At 42.1% G+C, this 17,289-nt stretch overlaps 1 protein-coding gene and 1 long non-coding RNA gene across 44 annotated transcripts in view; both read left to right on the top strand.

Annotated features, from left to right (window-relative positions):
• The window catches only part of NRXN3 (neurexin 3), a 1,642,123-nt gene that overhangs the window by 762,678 nt on the left and 862,156 nt on the right, over positions 1–17,289 (top strand). For all 43 annotated transcript variants that reach the window (XR_014811220.1, XR_014811221.1, XR_014811222.1 and 40 more), the window contains one exon: positions 13,357–13,476. Coding sequence is in view for 37 of the 43 variants with exons in the window: in XM_084969910.1 (XP_084826036.1) it covers positions 13,357–13,476 (120 nt within the window). In the remaining 6 variants the exon portion in view is untranslated. The remainder of the gene's footprint in view (positions 1–13,356; positions 13,477–17,289) is intronic.
• Positions 871–5,499, top strand: LOC146401861 (uncharacterized). Its single transcript, XR_014811236.1, has 2 exons — positions 871–4,005; positions 4,211–5,499. It is a non-coding gene; the product is annotated as an uncharacterized LOC146401861 (long non-coding RNA).

Raw genomic sequence — 17,289 nt, forward strand, 5'->3', positions numbered from 1 at the left:
ATCCAGCGTTGTCTCTGCAGCTGCACAGGTTTAATCCTCCGCAGGCACCGTGGGTTAAGGATCCAGCGTTGCCACGGGTGTGGCTTAGGTTCCAGCTGCAGCTTGTATTCGATCCCTGGCCTGGGAACTTCCATATACTGTGGGTGTGGCCAAAACAGAAAAAGAAATAGAGTTATAGTGAGTTTGAGGAACTGGTGGGGAGGGCTTCGATATGGAAGTAATTGAATCAGGTTCTGAGAAGAGGGCATAGGGTGAAAGTGATGAAATAGCCAGACACCGCTGGTACAGTTGGAGTGTTATATGTGTTAGGAGAAGTGTGGTTATAGAAAATTATACTGGGGTTGGGTCCCCAAGGGCTCTGTGTGCCTTCATTGTACCTAGACATTTAGTGGCCTTTGTGGGTTGTTATTAGGAACTGAAATGAAGAAATTTCTGTTGGAGAGTAGTTGTAGTTCCAGTCACAGTGTGAAAGGCTGGGAGCCAGAGAAGCCGAGAGCAGAACTCCAGCAACACCTCAGGTGAAAGCAGCAGGAGGCCAGAACAGGTGTAGCGGGCTGGGAACTAACAGAGAGGATCTGCTCAGGGAGCACCTGGGAGATAGAATGGCCTGGCTTGGCTGTGGTTTGGATGTGGAAGAGGGGGTGCAGGGACAGTCGGGGAGGACTGCCACCCTGATGACCTCTGCGTGGAATTGCATGGTGACGTCCTTAAGAGGTCATTCCTCTTTTCTAGAGGAAAGATGGGGTTTTGTTTAGGAGATAACCTGAAAGCATGAGATAGGAAAACAGGGTTGAGGAGAGAGATAAAAGTTGGCAAAAGACAAATAAAAGTCTGGAATCCTGGAATCTGAATTCTTAATATTATCCACAGGTGCTTCTTATCAAGTTTAAAGTGCAAGAACTGCTGGTCTAGATTACCTCCTAACAACGATGATAAATCTGAAAGCTGAGATGACAGAACTGTTCCATGCTTATAAACGGCATCCCCTGGGTGAGACGTGCCTGTTGTCATCCTGTATAGATCACAGAGGAGGAGATGTGATTAAAGTGGAAAAAAAAAAACCTAGATAATTTCTAAAATACATGCTTCTAAATATTTTATTTGTTCTGTGTTCTGGCAGCATTTTAAAGATAAGAATCTTGAGAGTTTTATTTTTTTTTCCAGAAGAGAGTCTTGTCTCTGAGCAATTTCACAAACATTGAGATTTCTTTCACCTGTCATTTTCTTTGTATGTTTCTCCCTTCTCCCATTTTCTATTGCCTTCTTTTTATTTTTTCTGCCTTTCTTTGTCTTCTATACACCCAGAAATTAAAGGTGTTTCTCTTGTGTACCTTGATAATAGTTTTATATTTTTTTTCCTTAAGGGCTTGTGTGGACTCTTTCACTGTGAGGACTCATTTTGCAGCTCTTAACATTCTTGGTTCATCCATTGGCTAGGAGAGGCTGTGTAGTGTAGTAATTAAGGGCAAGGTGGAACCAGGCTGCCAGCTTTAAATCCCAGCAATTACTACTTGTGTGGCCCTGGACAATAGCCTGAAGATTTTTCTGCCCCAGTTTCAAATTAAAGTGTGGGTATTGATAGGTCAGCTCTGCTCACTTATTCTGCAGTCAAAAACGCTTCTCTTCATCATCTTAGAGACTTTAACGGACAAAGCTTTGGAGTTCCCACTGTGGTGCAGTGGTTAAGAACCTCACTGCAGTGGCTCGGGTTGCTATGGAGGTGCGGGTTTGACCCCCAGCCCTGTACAGCAGGTTAAAGGATCTGATGTTGCAATAGCTGAGGCAAGGGTCATGGCTGTAGCTCAGATTCATTTCCTGGCTCAGGTACTTCCAGATGCCATGGGTGTGGCATAAACAAACAAAACAAACAAATAAAATAACAGAGATTTGTTTTTCACTCTCATTCATATCCATCATGATTCTTCTGCAGCTCGGCTTCATATCCTCTTCATTTCTGGACCCTGGCTGAAGAAGCATCCCTAATATGTCACATCTTGGATTTGTGGCAAAGGGGAAAAAAAGCCTGTGATGTAATGGCTCTTAGACCTTCTAAGGGGCTTGAGACATTTCTGCTCATATTTTTTCAGTTGTGATGCAGGTCACATAAAATTCCTTACTTGATGGGACAGGAAATATAATCCTCCAGAAAGGAGGGAGCTATTAGGAAAAGGCTGATAGAAAAGGTCAGCAAATATTGTCCACAGTTCAATCAATGACAACAACCTTATTGGATCAATGTATTAATTAATGAGTGAAAAACACTTAGAATGGTGTCCAGTGGCCAGTGTCTGGTAAATCAAATTTATGTATTAGCTATTGTTAATAGAGTCTAATACAAGTATAAGAAAAAGAAATGTGTTCAGTCACTCTTCAACTTTGAGAATCCACTGAGCATGCCAAGGACAGTACTATTTAGAGCTGTTAAGAATATAAAAATGAAAATCTTGGTCTCTGCTTTATCAGATCTATATGGTCCTGCATGAAGAAATATGAAGAGGAAAGGGTAGTTGATAACTTAGTTTTCTACATGGATTAGGTGCCCCACCACCAGGCTACCCAGTGCAAGCTGCTGTAACCCATTCCTTCCACACAGTTGGTTTTTATTTGTTCGGTTCTTGCAGTAGGCTCCAAATTCCTCATTTGTCGTAATTACATCTTTTTCATCTTTGCACCCCCAGAAACTTCCACAGTGCTTTTCTAGTACATAGTGAACCTCCCAGGTAAACTCATCTTCCTTTTTACAGCCTGGAAAAGGGTGGTGCCTTCACCCTCTTCAGTAGGAACAGTTTCCTTTTGCTTGATGCTCCGGGTGGAATCAGGAATTCGTGGTGCATGGATAAAGCAGTCAGCAGTCTGAAGTTCATTTCCATGCTCTACCTGAACCATTGTACAAAAGCATAAAGACAGCGTGAGGAAATAAGTCACGTTCGCCAGGGTAGCCACTTTGTGTGACTGACCCAAGGCCACACTCACTGCAGGAGAGGCCTGTTCCATTTACATCACTTCAGGGGAGAGAAATACACTTGAATTAAAATACTTGATCTATTTTTGTTGACACTCGGGTTTTAATTTTTTTCGTCTATGTGCTTGTCTTGTAAGTTTTATTTTGGTGGGTACCATGAAGAGATATTTCTAGTGAGATGGAGAGCTAGAATTTCTCATGTTTTCAAACCTGCATACATATTATTTTAAGAGGGAGGAATCATCATCTTAGTGAATTAGGACCAGAAAAGAATGATCATTCTGCTAATCCAGCCTCCTGGATCTCCCAATTGCACAATCTGGATGTTAGGAGGAGAAGTGGGTCCATGCAGGTGGCAGGACCATTCAGTGTGGCAGTTGCCTCTGTCCACAGTGGTGATGAGCTAATGTCATCAGTCTCATAAGCCAGTGGACCTTGTAATTCTCCTCCCAAGGAGATAGGTTGGAAATATTCCTTTCCCATTCTTGCCATAGATGTAGTACTTTCTGTTGTAGAAAAAGATGCTGCAAATGTGGGGATTGCTATGGAAATGCCATTTTACAGAACTTTGGGGATGCTTTTAACACTCAGCGACTGTATCTTTATATTTAAAATTAGGTCCCCCACTTAGGATATGGTAACTGTTAAAAACATGGAGCCTGAAGGGCCTTTGGGTATAAAGACTGTATCTCTTAGCTTTTTTTTTTTTTTTCAATAGACCTAAGCTAATTAAGAATGATGGATGATGGTGATCTCATCTTCTCAAGAGCTCTTTATGGTCCCTGAGGGTCCTCATGGGTCCTCATGATAGAAAGCCTGAAGACTGTCCTCAGAGGCCTATGCCACTTTCTCCCAACCTTGAGACTGGTCACTATGGGCTAATTTATAACCATAGCCCTAAAGTCTGCCCTCAGTGCTGACAGCAGACCACTGTCCCCTCCTCCCTGGAATTCATAGACTTCAGGCAGCTAGGGGTTCACGGGAAGAGTTCTATCCCTGGAGTCAGGATGTCTGGATTCTAAACATCACACTATAATAACCTTGTGACTGTGAGAAAGTCACCTAACCCCTCTGGCTGTCATCATGGCCAAGTCCTTGTCTCAGACTCTGCTCTTAAGGGAACGCAGGCTGAGATGAAATGGGAAGCATTTGGTCCTTTCCTCCCTAGTAACTTAAACAGTATCTGTGAGGTGGATTATACTCCAGCAGTACCTGTGAGGTGGCTGCGATGAGAACCAGAGAGGTTAGGTGACTTTCCCAAGTGGGAATGAAGGAGCAGAGGGGATGAGCATGAAGGAAGAAACACCAATGTGAGCATCCTTTGTCACCGTTTCTGCCTGGAGCCACATAGAAGGGGACAGATAGAGGGTGTTGTAGTGAACACCTCCAAGAACTGTCTGTTCCAGAGGCGGGAGACTGGGACCTTTACCCATCAGCTCTGTCCCTCCCCCTGTTTGTCAGCAACCTCCCCCATTACTCGGTTACTCCTGCAGGCAGGCAGGAAGGGCCCTCCTGACTTCAGAGAAGGCCTGAGAACTGACCCTGCTCGAGGCTGGGACTGTGAGACTGTGTGTGTGACCCAGTGGTAGCAGGAATTGCCAGCTGCTGCTATGACCAAAATCTGAGGCTGGCGGAGGGGAGGAATATCAGAATATCTCCTGCTGGTCCTCAAATGGGATGGCGTATTTACCCTACACTTCCAATGTAAACTTTCAACTTCTTTTGGCTCCATTAGTAGGTCCTATATGCTAGGACTAGATCCTAGTCTTGGAAGTAAATTTGAAAAAACAAAAGTGAAATTGGGTCCTACTTTTCATTAACCACCTCCACCCCCCCCATTAGATTTTCTGTGTCCTATTGGGCAGTGTACTCCCATTTCTTCCATGGTCTTTACCTGGTTTCACCTCATTCCTCCTTAAATCCCTAGCCTGGGATAACCTGGGGGCATAACCATGATGGAGCTGTGAAAATAAATGAGGCTCAGTGAAGAGATTTTGCAGACAGACTGACTGGGGTTGAGTTCCATGGCTGTGCGACCTTTAACTTGTAACACTTCGATCTGCCTCTTTATCTATATAATTGGGTAAACTATATCAGCTTCTTAGTACGGACCTAAATAAGATCATGTATGCAGTGTAATTGGCACCTCTTTCATCTCCACATTGGTTTCCCAGAAGACCATGCTTTCTTTTGACTGGGGGAAAAACTGCATTTAAAAGGAAAGGTAGTGTTTTTATTCTGTTTATATCTGCTGCCTGATGTCTCTTAGCTTCAAGTTTGTCTAATTCACTCAAGTCTTCTGCTGCCTTTCCCTCAGCCTCTCTACTTATTTGTTGGTTAATGCATTCAGTTCCATTTATCCACTCACTATCATGGTGTGAGATACTCTGCTTAGTTGTCGGGGGCTATGAAGGTAGCAAGTTCTTCCTCTAAGGCCACAGAAGTGGAGGCACTGAATATATATTAAAAAACAAAACAAGACAAAACAAAACGGAACCCTCAATACAAGGGACAGAGTGCTGATTTACAAAATAAAAGCGTTGATGAATTACTGAAGAGGTGCACACTTCCGGCTTTCCAGAAGGGTCAGAGAAGGGATGGATGGAGATAGAGAACTTATGAAGATATGAAAAAACTAATGGGAGATGTCTTATGCCTCATTTAATTCCTATTTTAAGCAAAATATTAATAATTAAGAGTAATTGGAATTCCTTTTGTGGCTCAGCATCTTAAGAACCCAATGTAGGGTCTGTGAGGATACAGGTTCCGTCCTTGGCCTTGCTCAGTGGATTAAGGATTAAGGATCTGGCGTTGCTGCAAGCTGCAGCATAGGTCACAGATGCAGCTTGTATCCTGCTTTGCTGTGGCGGTGGTGTACGCCGGCAGCTGCAGCTTTGATTTGACCCCTGGCCTGGGAACTTTCATATGCCATAGATGTGACCATAAAAAAAAATAATTAGGAGTAATTAACTAGACTTTTCAATTCATAATTGGACAGTTTAAAAGCACAAAAAGGTCAATCCACAAAGAAACAGACTCAAATGAGAAATCTATTAGGAAGATGTTAGGGAAGCAGGTTCAGGTGCGTATGCTGGTTAAAAATCTCTTTAACCAATCTCTGTCAGGTTCAAATCTGTGTCTTTGGTGCTCAACAATAGAGATCACATAGTAAGACCCTAAGATACAGCATTCTAAATTGTCAAAGGAAGACCAGTTTGTGTTAATTATATCACGACAATGGTAGGAAAAGTACCAGTATATTTTAGAAAGTTTATTTTTTTTTCAAATCAAGAGTGGAATCAGTATCTACAGAAGCATCTTTCTGCCTGTCCGTGAGCAAATTGCCTTCAACTCTGAAAATCGGTTTCCTGGAGGGAGATTATCACAAGAAATCCTGAGACTGTCCTCAGCTCAGCACTCCTAAGCAATGCTGTGAATTTATGACTTATAGTTGAGATTTGGCAGTAAATTGTGGGCCAGATTCTTTCTCATTGTTTGTGGAGTCACTTGTTCCTTTGGAGATATATCTGCTCTGGATTCATTTGATTCCAAAATTGAAATGCCCTATTCTTCTAGTTGGGATGAATGGGCTCATTTTATACTGTGATCACAATTTATAGAGACCCTACTAAATGGATGGCCAATGTTTGCTGTGCAATGAGAGGGGCACTCCTTGTTCCAAGTCCTAAGGCATGAGTGAGAACACATGACTGAAACTATGCTGGGAAAACATGTAAAAAGAAAAGAAGGGAGGCAGGAAGGCAGGAAAGGGGAGAGGAAGGGAGGGAAGAAGAGGGGGGAGAGAGAGAGCCAGCCAGACAGAGACAGAGACAACAGGAACCCAGCAACCTTGCATCATTAGTAGGCACTGTTGGCCCAAGGTGCAAATTAGCTCCATTCTAAGAAAATCATGTGATCAGTGGCCTCTGATTCACACTTTTTAGCAGTAGGAAGTGACTAGGAGATGGTACCCTGTGACTGATGCTAGGTAGGAAAAACATCAATAGCAGAGGTAAGCTCCCCTGGCCGATAGAATCAGTCATATTTTACTTTTTCTGGAATCTTTCTCTTCTTAGTTGAGGGTTACCCAGGTTCTTAGACCAACTGCAGGAGTCACCATTGAGTCCTCTCTCTCTCCCACTTCCAATCCTCTTCCCAAACTACTCTCCAAGCACTGTTGACCCCACCTCTAAAATACATCCCAAATCTTCCCTCCTGTTTCGATTGCTACCTCTGTGGTCCAAGTCACTTTCATTTGCTGCCTTTAATGGCTTTCTGCGCATTTCCTTGTCACTTTTGTTCACTTCTTCTGGCCCAGCGCACCCATAGCATCCGGAGTGATTTTTAAAACTTATATTTGGTCTTGTGATCTCTTTCCTGAAGACCTCCCAGTGACTTCCCATTGCATTTGGAGCAGCTTTCAGGTTCTAGGGCCTCTTGTGGTTGGAGTCTGCCTACACTGCCACCTTCTCCCCTCTACACTCTCTCCCTTGGGCACAAGCCCCAGACACGACAGGCTTCTTTTTGTTCCTCCATCATGCCAGGCTCTTTCTGAGCTTCTGCCCTGGCTGTTCCCATTGCCTCGCTTATTTGCACGCCTGACTCCTTCTCAGAGATGCCTTTTCTGAGCATCTCACCTAATGGCTGTCCATCCAGCCATCCAGCCAAGTACAGAATAAAGGTGTCACCTTGGGCCTTTCTGGGGCATTCTGTGAGGTAGCCAGTCCTCTCTTCCCACACCCCACCCCAGTTACTTCTCATGGTAGTACTCTGTTTTATTTTCTTGATAGGACTCAATTCCATCTGAAAATATCCCCCGTTTAATTTCTGTTTTGTCTTTCATCATTCTGCACCCCAGACTAGCCTGTGAGCTCTATAAGAGGCAAGGACTTTGTCCAGCTTGTTTATTTCTCCTTCCTACACCCCTAGAAATGTGCCTGCACCCCAGTTGATGGTCCTCAAAGATTTAAACATGTGAATAGACTCTGTGATGTGTGGCCAGGGGTAAGTAACAGGGCTCCGACAGCACCTGGACAAGCAGAGTAGAGGCCACAGGGGTAGCAGCCCAGAGATGAACATGGTGTGTGTAGCGGGGCCTCATGGGACATGGATTTATTCAGGCCCAGTAAATATCGGTGGCATCCTCAGTGGGTTTTAACTAGAAGCAGGTCTGTCTCCAGGAGAGTGCCTGGGCTCAAGCCGAAGGACTGGGTCACTTGTCTTTCTTAGCTACCTCACTGGGAGACATCTTAATACAAGGCTTCCAGAAAGCGTCCTATGCTTTTCACATCTATTGTAGGAAGTCTGACTGTTCTTCCCGAGACCTGAGGACTCCGGTGAGAATGAAATAATCTATTTGAAATGTTTTACCCAAATGGCTCTATAAGTAAATATGATTAATTTTTTTTTCAAAGAAGGTGAATGGTTTTGACAAAAATAAGTTTTATCGAAACAAAACACCTCTCACTCCGTTGGGTTCTCAACCCAAAGAAAACGAGCAGAACCTGAAATTTGGAGGACGTATAAAATGCTTATTTCTTACTTCCTTGTCACCCTTATTCTTTAGTTCCATCTTTTCCCTCCTCACCCCTGCTTTTCCTTGCCAAGTCTATTCTCCCTGGAGAGGAAGACTGATAAATATATGGTGCTTTAGGCTTAGTAAAGTGTTTGTCACAGCTCAGCTAGCCTAACCTAAGGTGCTGGTGGACAGAAGGTAAGTTTTCTCTTTTAAAAATATTGTTGGTGTTCTTTAAACTTAACATGGTGTCTCGTTTTGCATATTTATTTGCCATGTCATTTAGGTGTATAACTTCACTATATACCCTTCCAAAGGAATGAGATTCGTATTGTTTATGCCTTGTAGGAATTTGGGTTCATGTGAAGCATAGTTCCAAGGAAATTAAGTTATTGCTCCTTTTCCCTTCCTGTACAATTAGAAAGGTGTCCAGTGACTGTGATGCAGGTGCTGCCTCCTTAGTCTCCACCCTCCTACCCCAACCCCCTCCCTGATCAAAGTTTCTAAATGGTACCCACCTACATTTAGAAATAGCACTTTGTGAATCATGGAAGGAATTTTTAGATCCTGCATATGAGCAAAACCATCTGGTTTAGTTGGTTTGGGCGGGTCTTAGAAATACATTGAGAGATTATTGAAATACAAGGTATTTGGGTATCTTGTAGTTTTGCTGGTTATATTGCTCCTGGGGGGAATAACACATTCATGTAATATGAAGCTTCTGTTAAAACACATGTGCGCATGCGCGCGCGCACGCGCGCGCACACACACACACACACACACACACACACACACCCCTAAATAGTTCTAACTACTTAAAATGCAAAGCCCATGTGTGAAGTTGTGTTCCTTTGGTAATGCTCAAATACAGATTTTTCCCACACACTCCCTTCCCTATCTGCCCAAAGAGGGAATTTTCTGCTCCTGAGTGTCATCTTTCTCCAAGCAAGTCAGCAGTGGTTTCTCTCTCAAAGGGTATTTTCCCCTAATTTTTCATGTTCACTTTGTTCTTAGCTGTGGCTTCCATGGGTTACTGTAGAATACGTCAAAAAACCAGTCTGGTCTGTGTCCTTCATTCATGATTCTCGTACTCTAGCCCCATTCATCAGAGGCTCTTCTGTGAGACAAGCCTTCAGGGGAAAGAGATGATGCTGCATGAGTTTGCAATGAGGCTATTCTGAGTGGGCATCTCATTGAAGGCACTCTGTTCCACAGTAATAATTCAGCACCTCACTTCTTCAGATTTACGCCTCCTTGAAATCTTCATCTGCAGTTTTGCTCCTTGACTCCAGGCATGGGTGTCATGACCTGGGAAATTCAACTATGAGGTGTCAGATAACTTGTTTTCTGTGTTTAGATCAAACATTGATGATCTAAACAGCCAAAAAAGGAATCAAAGGGTTGTTGTGCGATCAATATTTATTATTTAAACTTTAAAAGAAGGAAACATACATCTAATGCGTACATCCAGTGTGTACCCAATTGCAGATCATTCTTCTTCTAAGTATTCAAAAAGGCAATGCTGGGAAATTGATAGCATATGTATATATGCCATCATTTACATTCTCTCCAGTTCCATTTTAAATCTCAACTCAAACGATTATTTTCCTCTTATCTGGACCATCCTTTACTTAACAACAAAGAACTCTTGACAATCATTGTTTTACTAATGCCGCTTTGCTGGCTTTGTGCTTGAATCTGCCATAGAAGTCTTCAGTTTAGATCCTCTTATTTCTAAAACCTATCAGCTTGTAAGTATCCACGTTTCAGCATGGGTCTACATCTTGTGTGGTGTATCAGTCCATTTTTATGCTTAGGCTACGGATTAGATTTGTTCTTCCCCTCTATTTGCATACATTTCCAGCAGAGTTTAAAGCTAACTTTCCTTCTAGTAGAATGCATTGACCTTTTGGCTTGATTAAAGACAAATGCCATTGACTCTCTGCTTTTGGAGGCTGAGAGTTTTTCAGAAGCTCACTGAGATTTCTCTTTTGCTTGAAAATAAATATCAAATAACACTCATTCCCCTGCCATTTTAAGGGGATGGGTGTGAATCTTTTCTTCTATGCTTGGAGTAATCGGAGGTATCAAATGTAACCAAGCAGTGGGGCATGAGAGGTTTCAGTTACTTTTTTTTTCCTTTCACATTGTTGGTCCTAGGCTATCACATTCTGAACTTTGGAGGCACATTGTGAATCTGACCATAGTGGACATTTCAAGGACTCCAGAAGTACCTGCCGAATATCAGCCACACTCAAGACACACTGGGCTGAGGCAAAGCTTTTTTCCATCTCTGTGGCTAATGTGGCATTAATGTAGCAATGTCCCCAAACCGACTGTGTTTGTGTTCATATTTCTCCCTCTTATCTTGTCCCCAATCTTAAAAGTTAAGTAATGTGCACAAAATTGTCTAAAGAACAGATGCCACCTTTAAGGGGCTCTTTAAAAGCCTGTATTTGTAGCAATTCTGCCTCCAGAGCCAATATTTTCCACATCTTCTTTACTTTCTTCTTTCTCATTGGAGAATTTTGCATGTAGAATACAGAGAATAAAAACATGAAACAACAAAGGCAGATTTGTTTCTTCTGAGAACATCTGTTCTTGCTTCAAAGTACCCACATGATGTGGGTCCATTTTCTCCCAGTGCTCACATAGTTTGCTGTTGTATCAGTTTTAGACCTGAATTTAATGATATAATGAACAGTGCTATCTAATCATTGGAAATGTAGAGAAAAGCCTGTTACAGTGTATACATTTTAGATACTTTCTTTTTTTTTTTTTTTTTTTTTTGGTCTTTTCTAGGGCTGCTCCTTCGGCATGTGGAGGTTCCTGGGCTAGGAGTCGAATCAGACCTGTAGCCTCTGGCCTACGCCAGAGCCACAGCAACGTGGGATCCGAGCCGCGTCTGCCACCTATACCACAGCTCACGGCAATGCCGGATCCTTAACCCACTGAGCAAGGCCATAGATGGAATCCGCAACTTCATGGTTCCTAGTTGGATTCGTTAACTGCGCCACGACGGAAACTCCCATTTTAGATACTATTAAAGACAGATGTGTTCACAGAGAAAGGCTAAGACTGAATATTAAATGGTTTGTTGTAGAAATAGTTTTTTCTTACGATTCATTGGTCTCATGGCATCATTACTCAGTTCTGGGTATATCTGGCCCATTCTAAGTTTCTCCACTGAGTTCCCAGGATTTTTGCTAATGTGGATTGTGCTTGGGATACAGGTACATCCTGATAAATATTAAATGCAGATTACCTGCTGAATACCTTGCAATGAAAAGAAATCGTCCCACTTTAAAAGCCTGTTTATTTTTCAAGAAGGAAACTTCCCCAAACTTCAATTGCTAATATAACTCTTAAAATCATCAGTTAATAAGAATACTAATTCCTCAAAATTAAAAGGTACAGTTTAAAAATACCCGGCATAAAAGATCTCTATGCAAGTGATGCTCTCTTTTTTTTCCTCACCTAAACAAGACTAAATATCCTTAGTCTTGGAGGTAGAGGAGGGGAGAGAGTGGCTAGTGAAAGTTATATAATAAAAATTTCAAAATTACTTAGATTAAAAATATATTGCCCTTATTTAGTAGTTTCTAGAAAGGCAAAGACCTAGGAAAACATCAGGTATTCAACAAGCACTAATTAAAACACCTGCTGTGTACCTGGCCCTGTGCTTCTATATGTCTGGAGCCAAGAGTGCGGTCTTCTGAAATACCACAGATGTATAACATCCAGAGAGAGGTATTGCCCAACATGTTTCAGCTTTTTTTTTTGCAAGTTATTTCCAAAGATAAGCCTTTCTATATATCCAACTATTGATTGACTAATCTAGGAGGATTGAAGCAACATCTTTCTGCATGGGATCAGCTCTCGACATAGAGAGAGCAAACTTGTTCTAAGTTTTCTGGTTCTGTGCAATCTTCTTTGTCATTTCAACTTACTTCTCAGTCCAGTGGCTAGTGGAACATAGCATTCCTTTCTCTGCCATCACTGACTGAATTGTTTTAATGCCTGGGTGTTTGTCTTGCCAGTTTTTTTCCGCTAATACTGTAATTCCTTGTTGCACCTGATTCTGCCTTGAACATCCTCTTGAACATCTTGATTATGTATCTTTGAGACCAACTTGGTTTATTCTTTTATTTAACAGTACATTGTAGTGAATGTTCTTTTGACCTAAACAGGTTCAATTTTGGAATTTTGCATTATTTCATGTTTTAGGTCTTTGGATCTTTTTGGAAGACACTGAGCAATGAATAAGTCTGGGGCCCATCATATTCCCTTCAGGAGCATTATGTATAATGGGATTTAAACCTTGATGTTATTATTATTGTGACAATTACTGCTGTGATTTCTGTGATCACTGAATTCTGGTAAGAATTCTGGAGAATGGAAATGTCAAGTTAAAAGCAGGGATTGCCAAGCTCTTTGCTCATCCAGTTGGTGGATGCCCTCCAAAAGCCAGACTGGTGTATTATGCCTAAGTGACCAAATGATTCTAAAAATGTGTGATGAATTTCTTGTATCTTCAAGAAATTCACCTGACATCTAAGATTTCTGGGAAAGAAAGTGACAGCTGACTGCCATTTCCTATAATTGTTTGCTTATTATCATTGATTCTTAAATGTCTTGCACCTCTAGGTAAAAGAGGGTCCTTACTTGCTATGGTCCATTATGTTTCAGTTGAGATTTTTGCATTTGGGAACTACTGTGGAGGATCCTGTTGGATCAGTGGAGCTCAGATGGGCTTTGAAAGGAGATGAGTCCTTGAATGCTACCGGGTCATGTGCACCAGTGTGGCTTTGATGACTCTGATGCCATGAGCACTGCTTTTAGAATTGATTCTAACTTTGGCGCTTACCACTGCCCTTAGGCAAAGGACCAGAGACCCTGTATGCAGGGCAGAAGCTCAATGACAATGAATGGCACACCGTGCGGGTGGTGCGGAGAGGAAAAAGCCTTAAGCTAACCGTGGACGATGACGTGGCTGAGGGTGAGTACAGCTTCAGTGAAATTCACCTCTCTTTGTTCTCATATTGAGCAAAGGTTTTTTTTTTTTGTTTTTTTGTTTTTCTTGCCCCCAAACCTTTATTTTGCTCAGCAGAAGTCACATATCTAGTTCTCTGTTGACAAGCTCAGGTAAGACTAAAATCTTCCTCTGTATTTTCATAATCCCATTTCATTGATCTGTATTATAGAACTTATCCATGACTGTGATTGTGTATTGATGGGGCGCTTTCCTCAGGCATAGAGTGTGTGTCTGGAGAACAGATATAATTTTACAGATCCTCTAGCATTCATTTATTCAAAAACCACATATCAATCATCCTTTTAAGTGCCAGTTCCTTCCCGTACTGTACTGAATGAGTCACTCTCCTGTGGCAGGAAATGGATAAACCAGAAATTCAGAACATTATAGATGCGAGCAAGTGCTTGGAGCAGTGCATGATACATAGAAGGCGCTGAGTTATTTAATACTTTATTTAATCATCATTAATTGAGTGCTTAGTCTTTACTAAACACTGCTTTAGAAGGCACTGGGTATATGATGGTGAACAAAGAAGCAGGTCCTTGGTCTGGTGGAATCTACATTCTGGGAGGGCAAGGAGTAAGTGAATGAATCCATACGTAAAGGAACACTCAGAGCCTCACCCAAACAATAGGTATTTCCTGGCAGCTTGTTCTAGTGCAGCTGTGCCAGAGATTGCAGAAGATAAAAGGGAAGCACACAAGACTACCTGTTTCCGCAAACAGTGAACCAGTTAGGTAGATTAGGGTTCTGGTATTTGAAAAATAAGAGAAGGGATATATTACGAGATTCTACTTTGGTAGGGTAAGATTAGAATTGTCGGTCAGAAGAGAAAATTATCAGAGTTCCCTGGTGGCCTAGCAGGTAAGCATTCGGTGTTGTCACTGCAGTAGCTCTAGTTAAATCCCCAGTCCGGGAACTTTTGTATGCTGTGGGCACAGCAACAACAGCAAAATAAAAATGAAGACGACGACAATGAGGAGAAAATTATCAGTTTGGGTTGGAGAAATCCGGTTTATGAGGGTAGATCGGGCAGCATGTGATGGATAATTTGCTAAGGTCTAGGATGGAAGGAAGAGGACACCGACCATGCTGCATTCTAAAGTTTATTCTCTCCAGCATTCCAGAGCAGTGCATATCTGTTAGGCGACCTCTTGCCCACGAGGGAAAGGAACATGTAGGGCAGCATGAGGTGTTTCACAGAACTCTGTTCATGTCAGGAGACCCGGGCCCTGATGTTGATTCTCTGCAGGATGTTGGGAAAGTCACTTACTATTTCTGGGCCTGTCAAATGAAGTCAGTGGCCCAAGCCATCTCCATAGTTTCTCCTGTGAATAAGACAGGTTAGAGTTAGGAGCTCTGGGGTTTAACAGTCATTGGCACTAAAATGCTTTACACCTTTGGGATAGTTACACTAAACCTTTCTTTCCTCATTTTTAAACTTGTAATTCTATTATTGCTAAGGCTATTTTCATCATATGGTTTCTGCAATTTTGGGTTCTTTAATTTGATTTTATAATCGTGAGCCTGAACGTCTATGCTTTTGGAGTCAGGAATGAGAGTGAGCCATGTACGTGTGTGTGCAGATGGGAGTGTGTATGTGTGTGTGTGCGTGCACGTGAGAAAGTTGAGGTGGACAGTCTATGGCTAGAGGAAGAGCATCCCATATGTACCCAGTGCCCAGCTGCCATTAAGTGCTGGGTTAGCTGTTTTACACACAGCAACTCCTTTAATCTCTAGCACACCGTGGTCTTACACGTGAAGTGTTCTTATCGTCATTTTATGTAATGGGAGCATGAACTTGGAGGGAGTTATGGAGTTAAGCTTGAAATTCATGTCTGTATGATTTGAGCAAATCAAGCTGCTCGTTAGACTTCACAGTTCATCCCCAGAAAATGATTTGTCTTTATAAGTAAAATATAGTGGAATGAATTGGGGTGGGGTGGGAAATACCTTTCAGTAGGTAGACAACAATATCTACCCTCCTCCTTCCCAAAACGAAGAGAAAGAGAACTACAACAAGGATCCAGAACCCTCCGATTGTTCATAGATATAACTTAGTAGTGGAGGTGAAGTTATTCTATATGCCTATAGGGTAATTTAACTTTATGTAATGAATATAAGCAAAGATATATAAAAATGATGGCAAGTCTAGAACCCACAGCCAAACCTGAATTAATTATTTAAGAACTCCCTAGGCAGTGTTACTCCCTAGGCACTGAACTCCCTTCAGTGCAGACTGAAGCCTGCAAAACATCCTATATCCCTTGCTCACTCCCGTGGGTTTATTTAGCCCACTGAAGCCAACCATGCTACTATTTGAAGTGTGTTTTCAATACACAGCCACTAGATGGCGACCTCACTCCAGTCTCTCCAGACAGCCAGTTCTTCATTTCCATAGGGAAATTATACTCCCTGAAAGCTATCGTCATAAAGAACTGCAGGTCTGAGGGTACAGTAATGTGTTTGCCTCCCTTAGTCATTATTCTTTTAGAGAAACTTCAGGAAAAAAGGTAATTATAAAGTGTGCTTTCTCATACCACTAATAATTAAAAAGCAGGATTAAACCATGGCTGCCCAAGTCATCCAGTAATTTGGTATTTGAAATTAATGAAGCTTTTTCATTTTCTGCCTTACCCCCTGCTTTGCTACTGATGGAAAAAAAGCAGCCATAAGGATAAAGGAACTTGGGAGAAGAGAAGAGCTATTTTGCTTATGAGCCACAACCTTGGATTGCTCCTTACCGTGATAAGGGGTTTGGGAATTTTAATTTTAGCTCACAGAAGTCATAAAATCAGCCAGTGAAACTAAACTACCACACAGTCCTCAGGTTATCAAGTAGTGTTTTATTGGCTTATTTAGTAATGCCTTGCATGCTGTTTAAGGTACCCTACAATGTCAAATTTTCAGCTAGTTTGTAGAAATGATGCAAAGAATAGGTCAGATTCATAAGAAATCAAAAGCAAAGAAAGAAATAGTCCTCAGCCTGGTGGTTTTCATTTATGGTAATATAATGTGTTCCGGAAAAATATGAAGTTCAGTTGACAGTTAACAAGGACTGGTTGAGGAGTCCTGTCATGGCTCAGCAGAAACAAATCTTACTAGTATCTATGAGGACATGGGTTTGATCCCTGGCCTTGGTCAGTGGGTTAGGAATCCAGCATTGCCATGAGCTGTGGTGTAGGTTGCAGATGTGGCTCAGATCTGGCGTTGCTGTGGCTGTGACTGTGGATGTGGTGTAGGCCAGCAGCTATAGCTCTGGTTTGATCCCTAGCCTAGGAACTTCCATATGCTGAGGGTGTGGCCCTAAAAAAAAGGGGGGGGGATTTCTAAAAAAAAAAAAAAAAAAAAAAGGATTTCTGTTATCACAAATGAATTAAGGAGTTTCAGCTGTGGCAGAGTGGGTTAAGAATCTGACTGCAGTGGTTTGGGTCATTGTTGAGTTGCAGGTTCGATCCCTGGCCCAGTGAAGTGAATTAAAAGGGTCCAGCATTGCTGCAGCTGTGGCATAGGTTGCAGCTGTGGCTTGGATTCCAACCCTGGCCCAGGAACTTCCTTATGCCATGGGTGCAGCCATAAAATTAAAAAAAAAAATTAAAAGAATACCTCACTTGGGTTATGTTCCTCAACATAGGAACTTAACGTTGCCCACTCTGTCCAGAACTCCTGGCTCTTGCAGAAAGTCACCTCTCTCGTGACACCTCTGGTTCATGCTGACTTTTCCCTTTCCTTCCCTCACCCTCCTTAGCCCCACGCTGTAAAAATGTCATTTTACAA

The sequence above is a fragment of the Sus scrofa genome, chromosome 7 (assembly GCF_054392235.1).
Source record: "Sus scrofa isolate SSC_HxYL_T2T_F1_AM1 chromosome 7, Sscrofa_HxYL_maternal_Yorkshire_Landrace_v2.0, whole genome shotgun sequence".
NCBI classification, from domain to species: Eukaryota; Metazoa; Chordata; class Mammalia; order Artiodactyla; family Suidae; genus Sus; species Sus scrofa.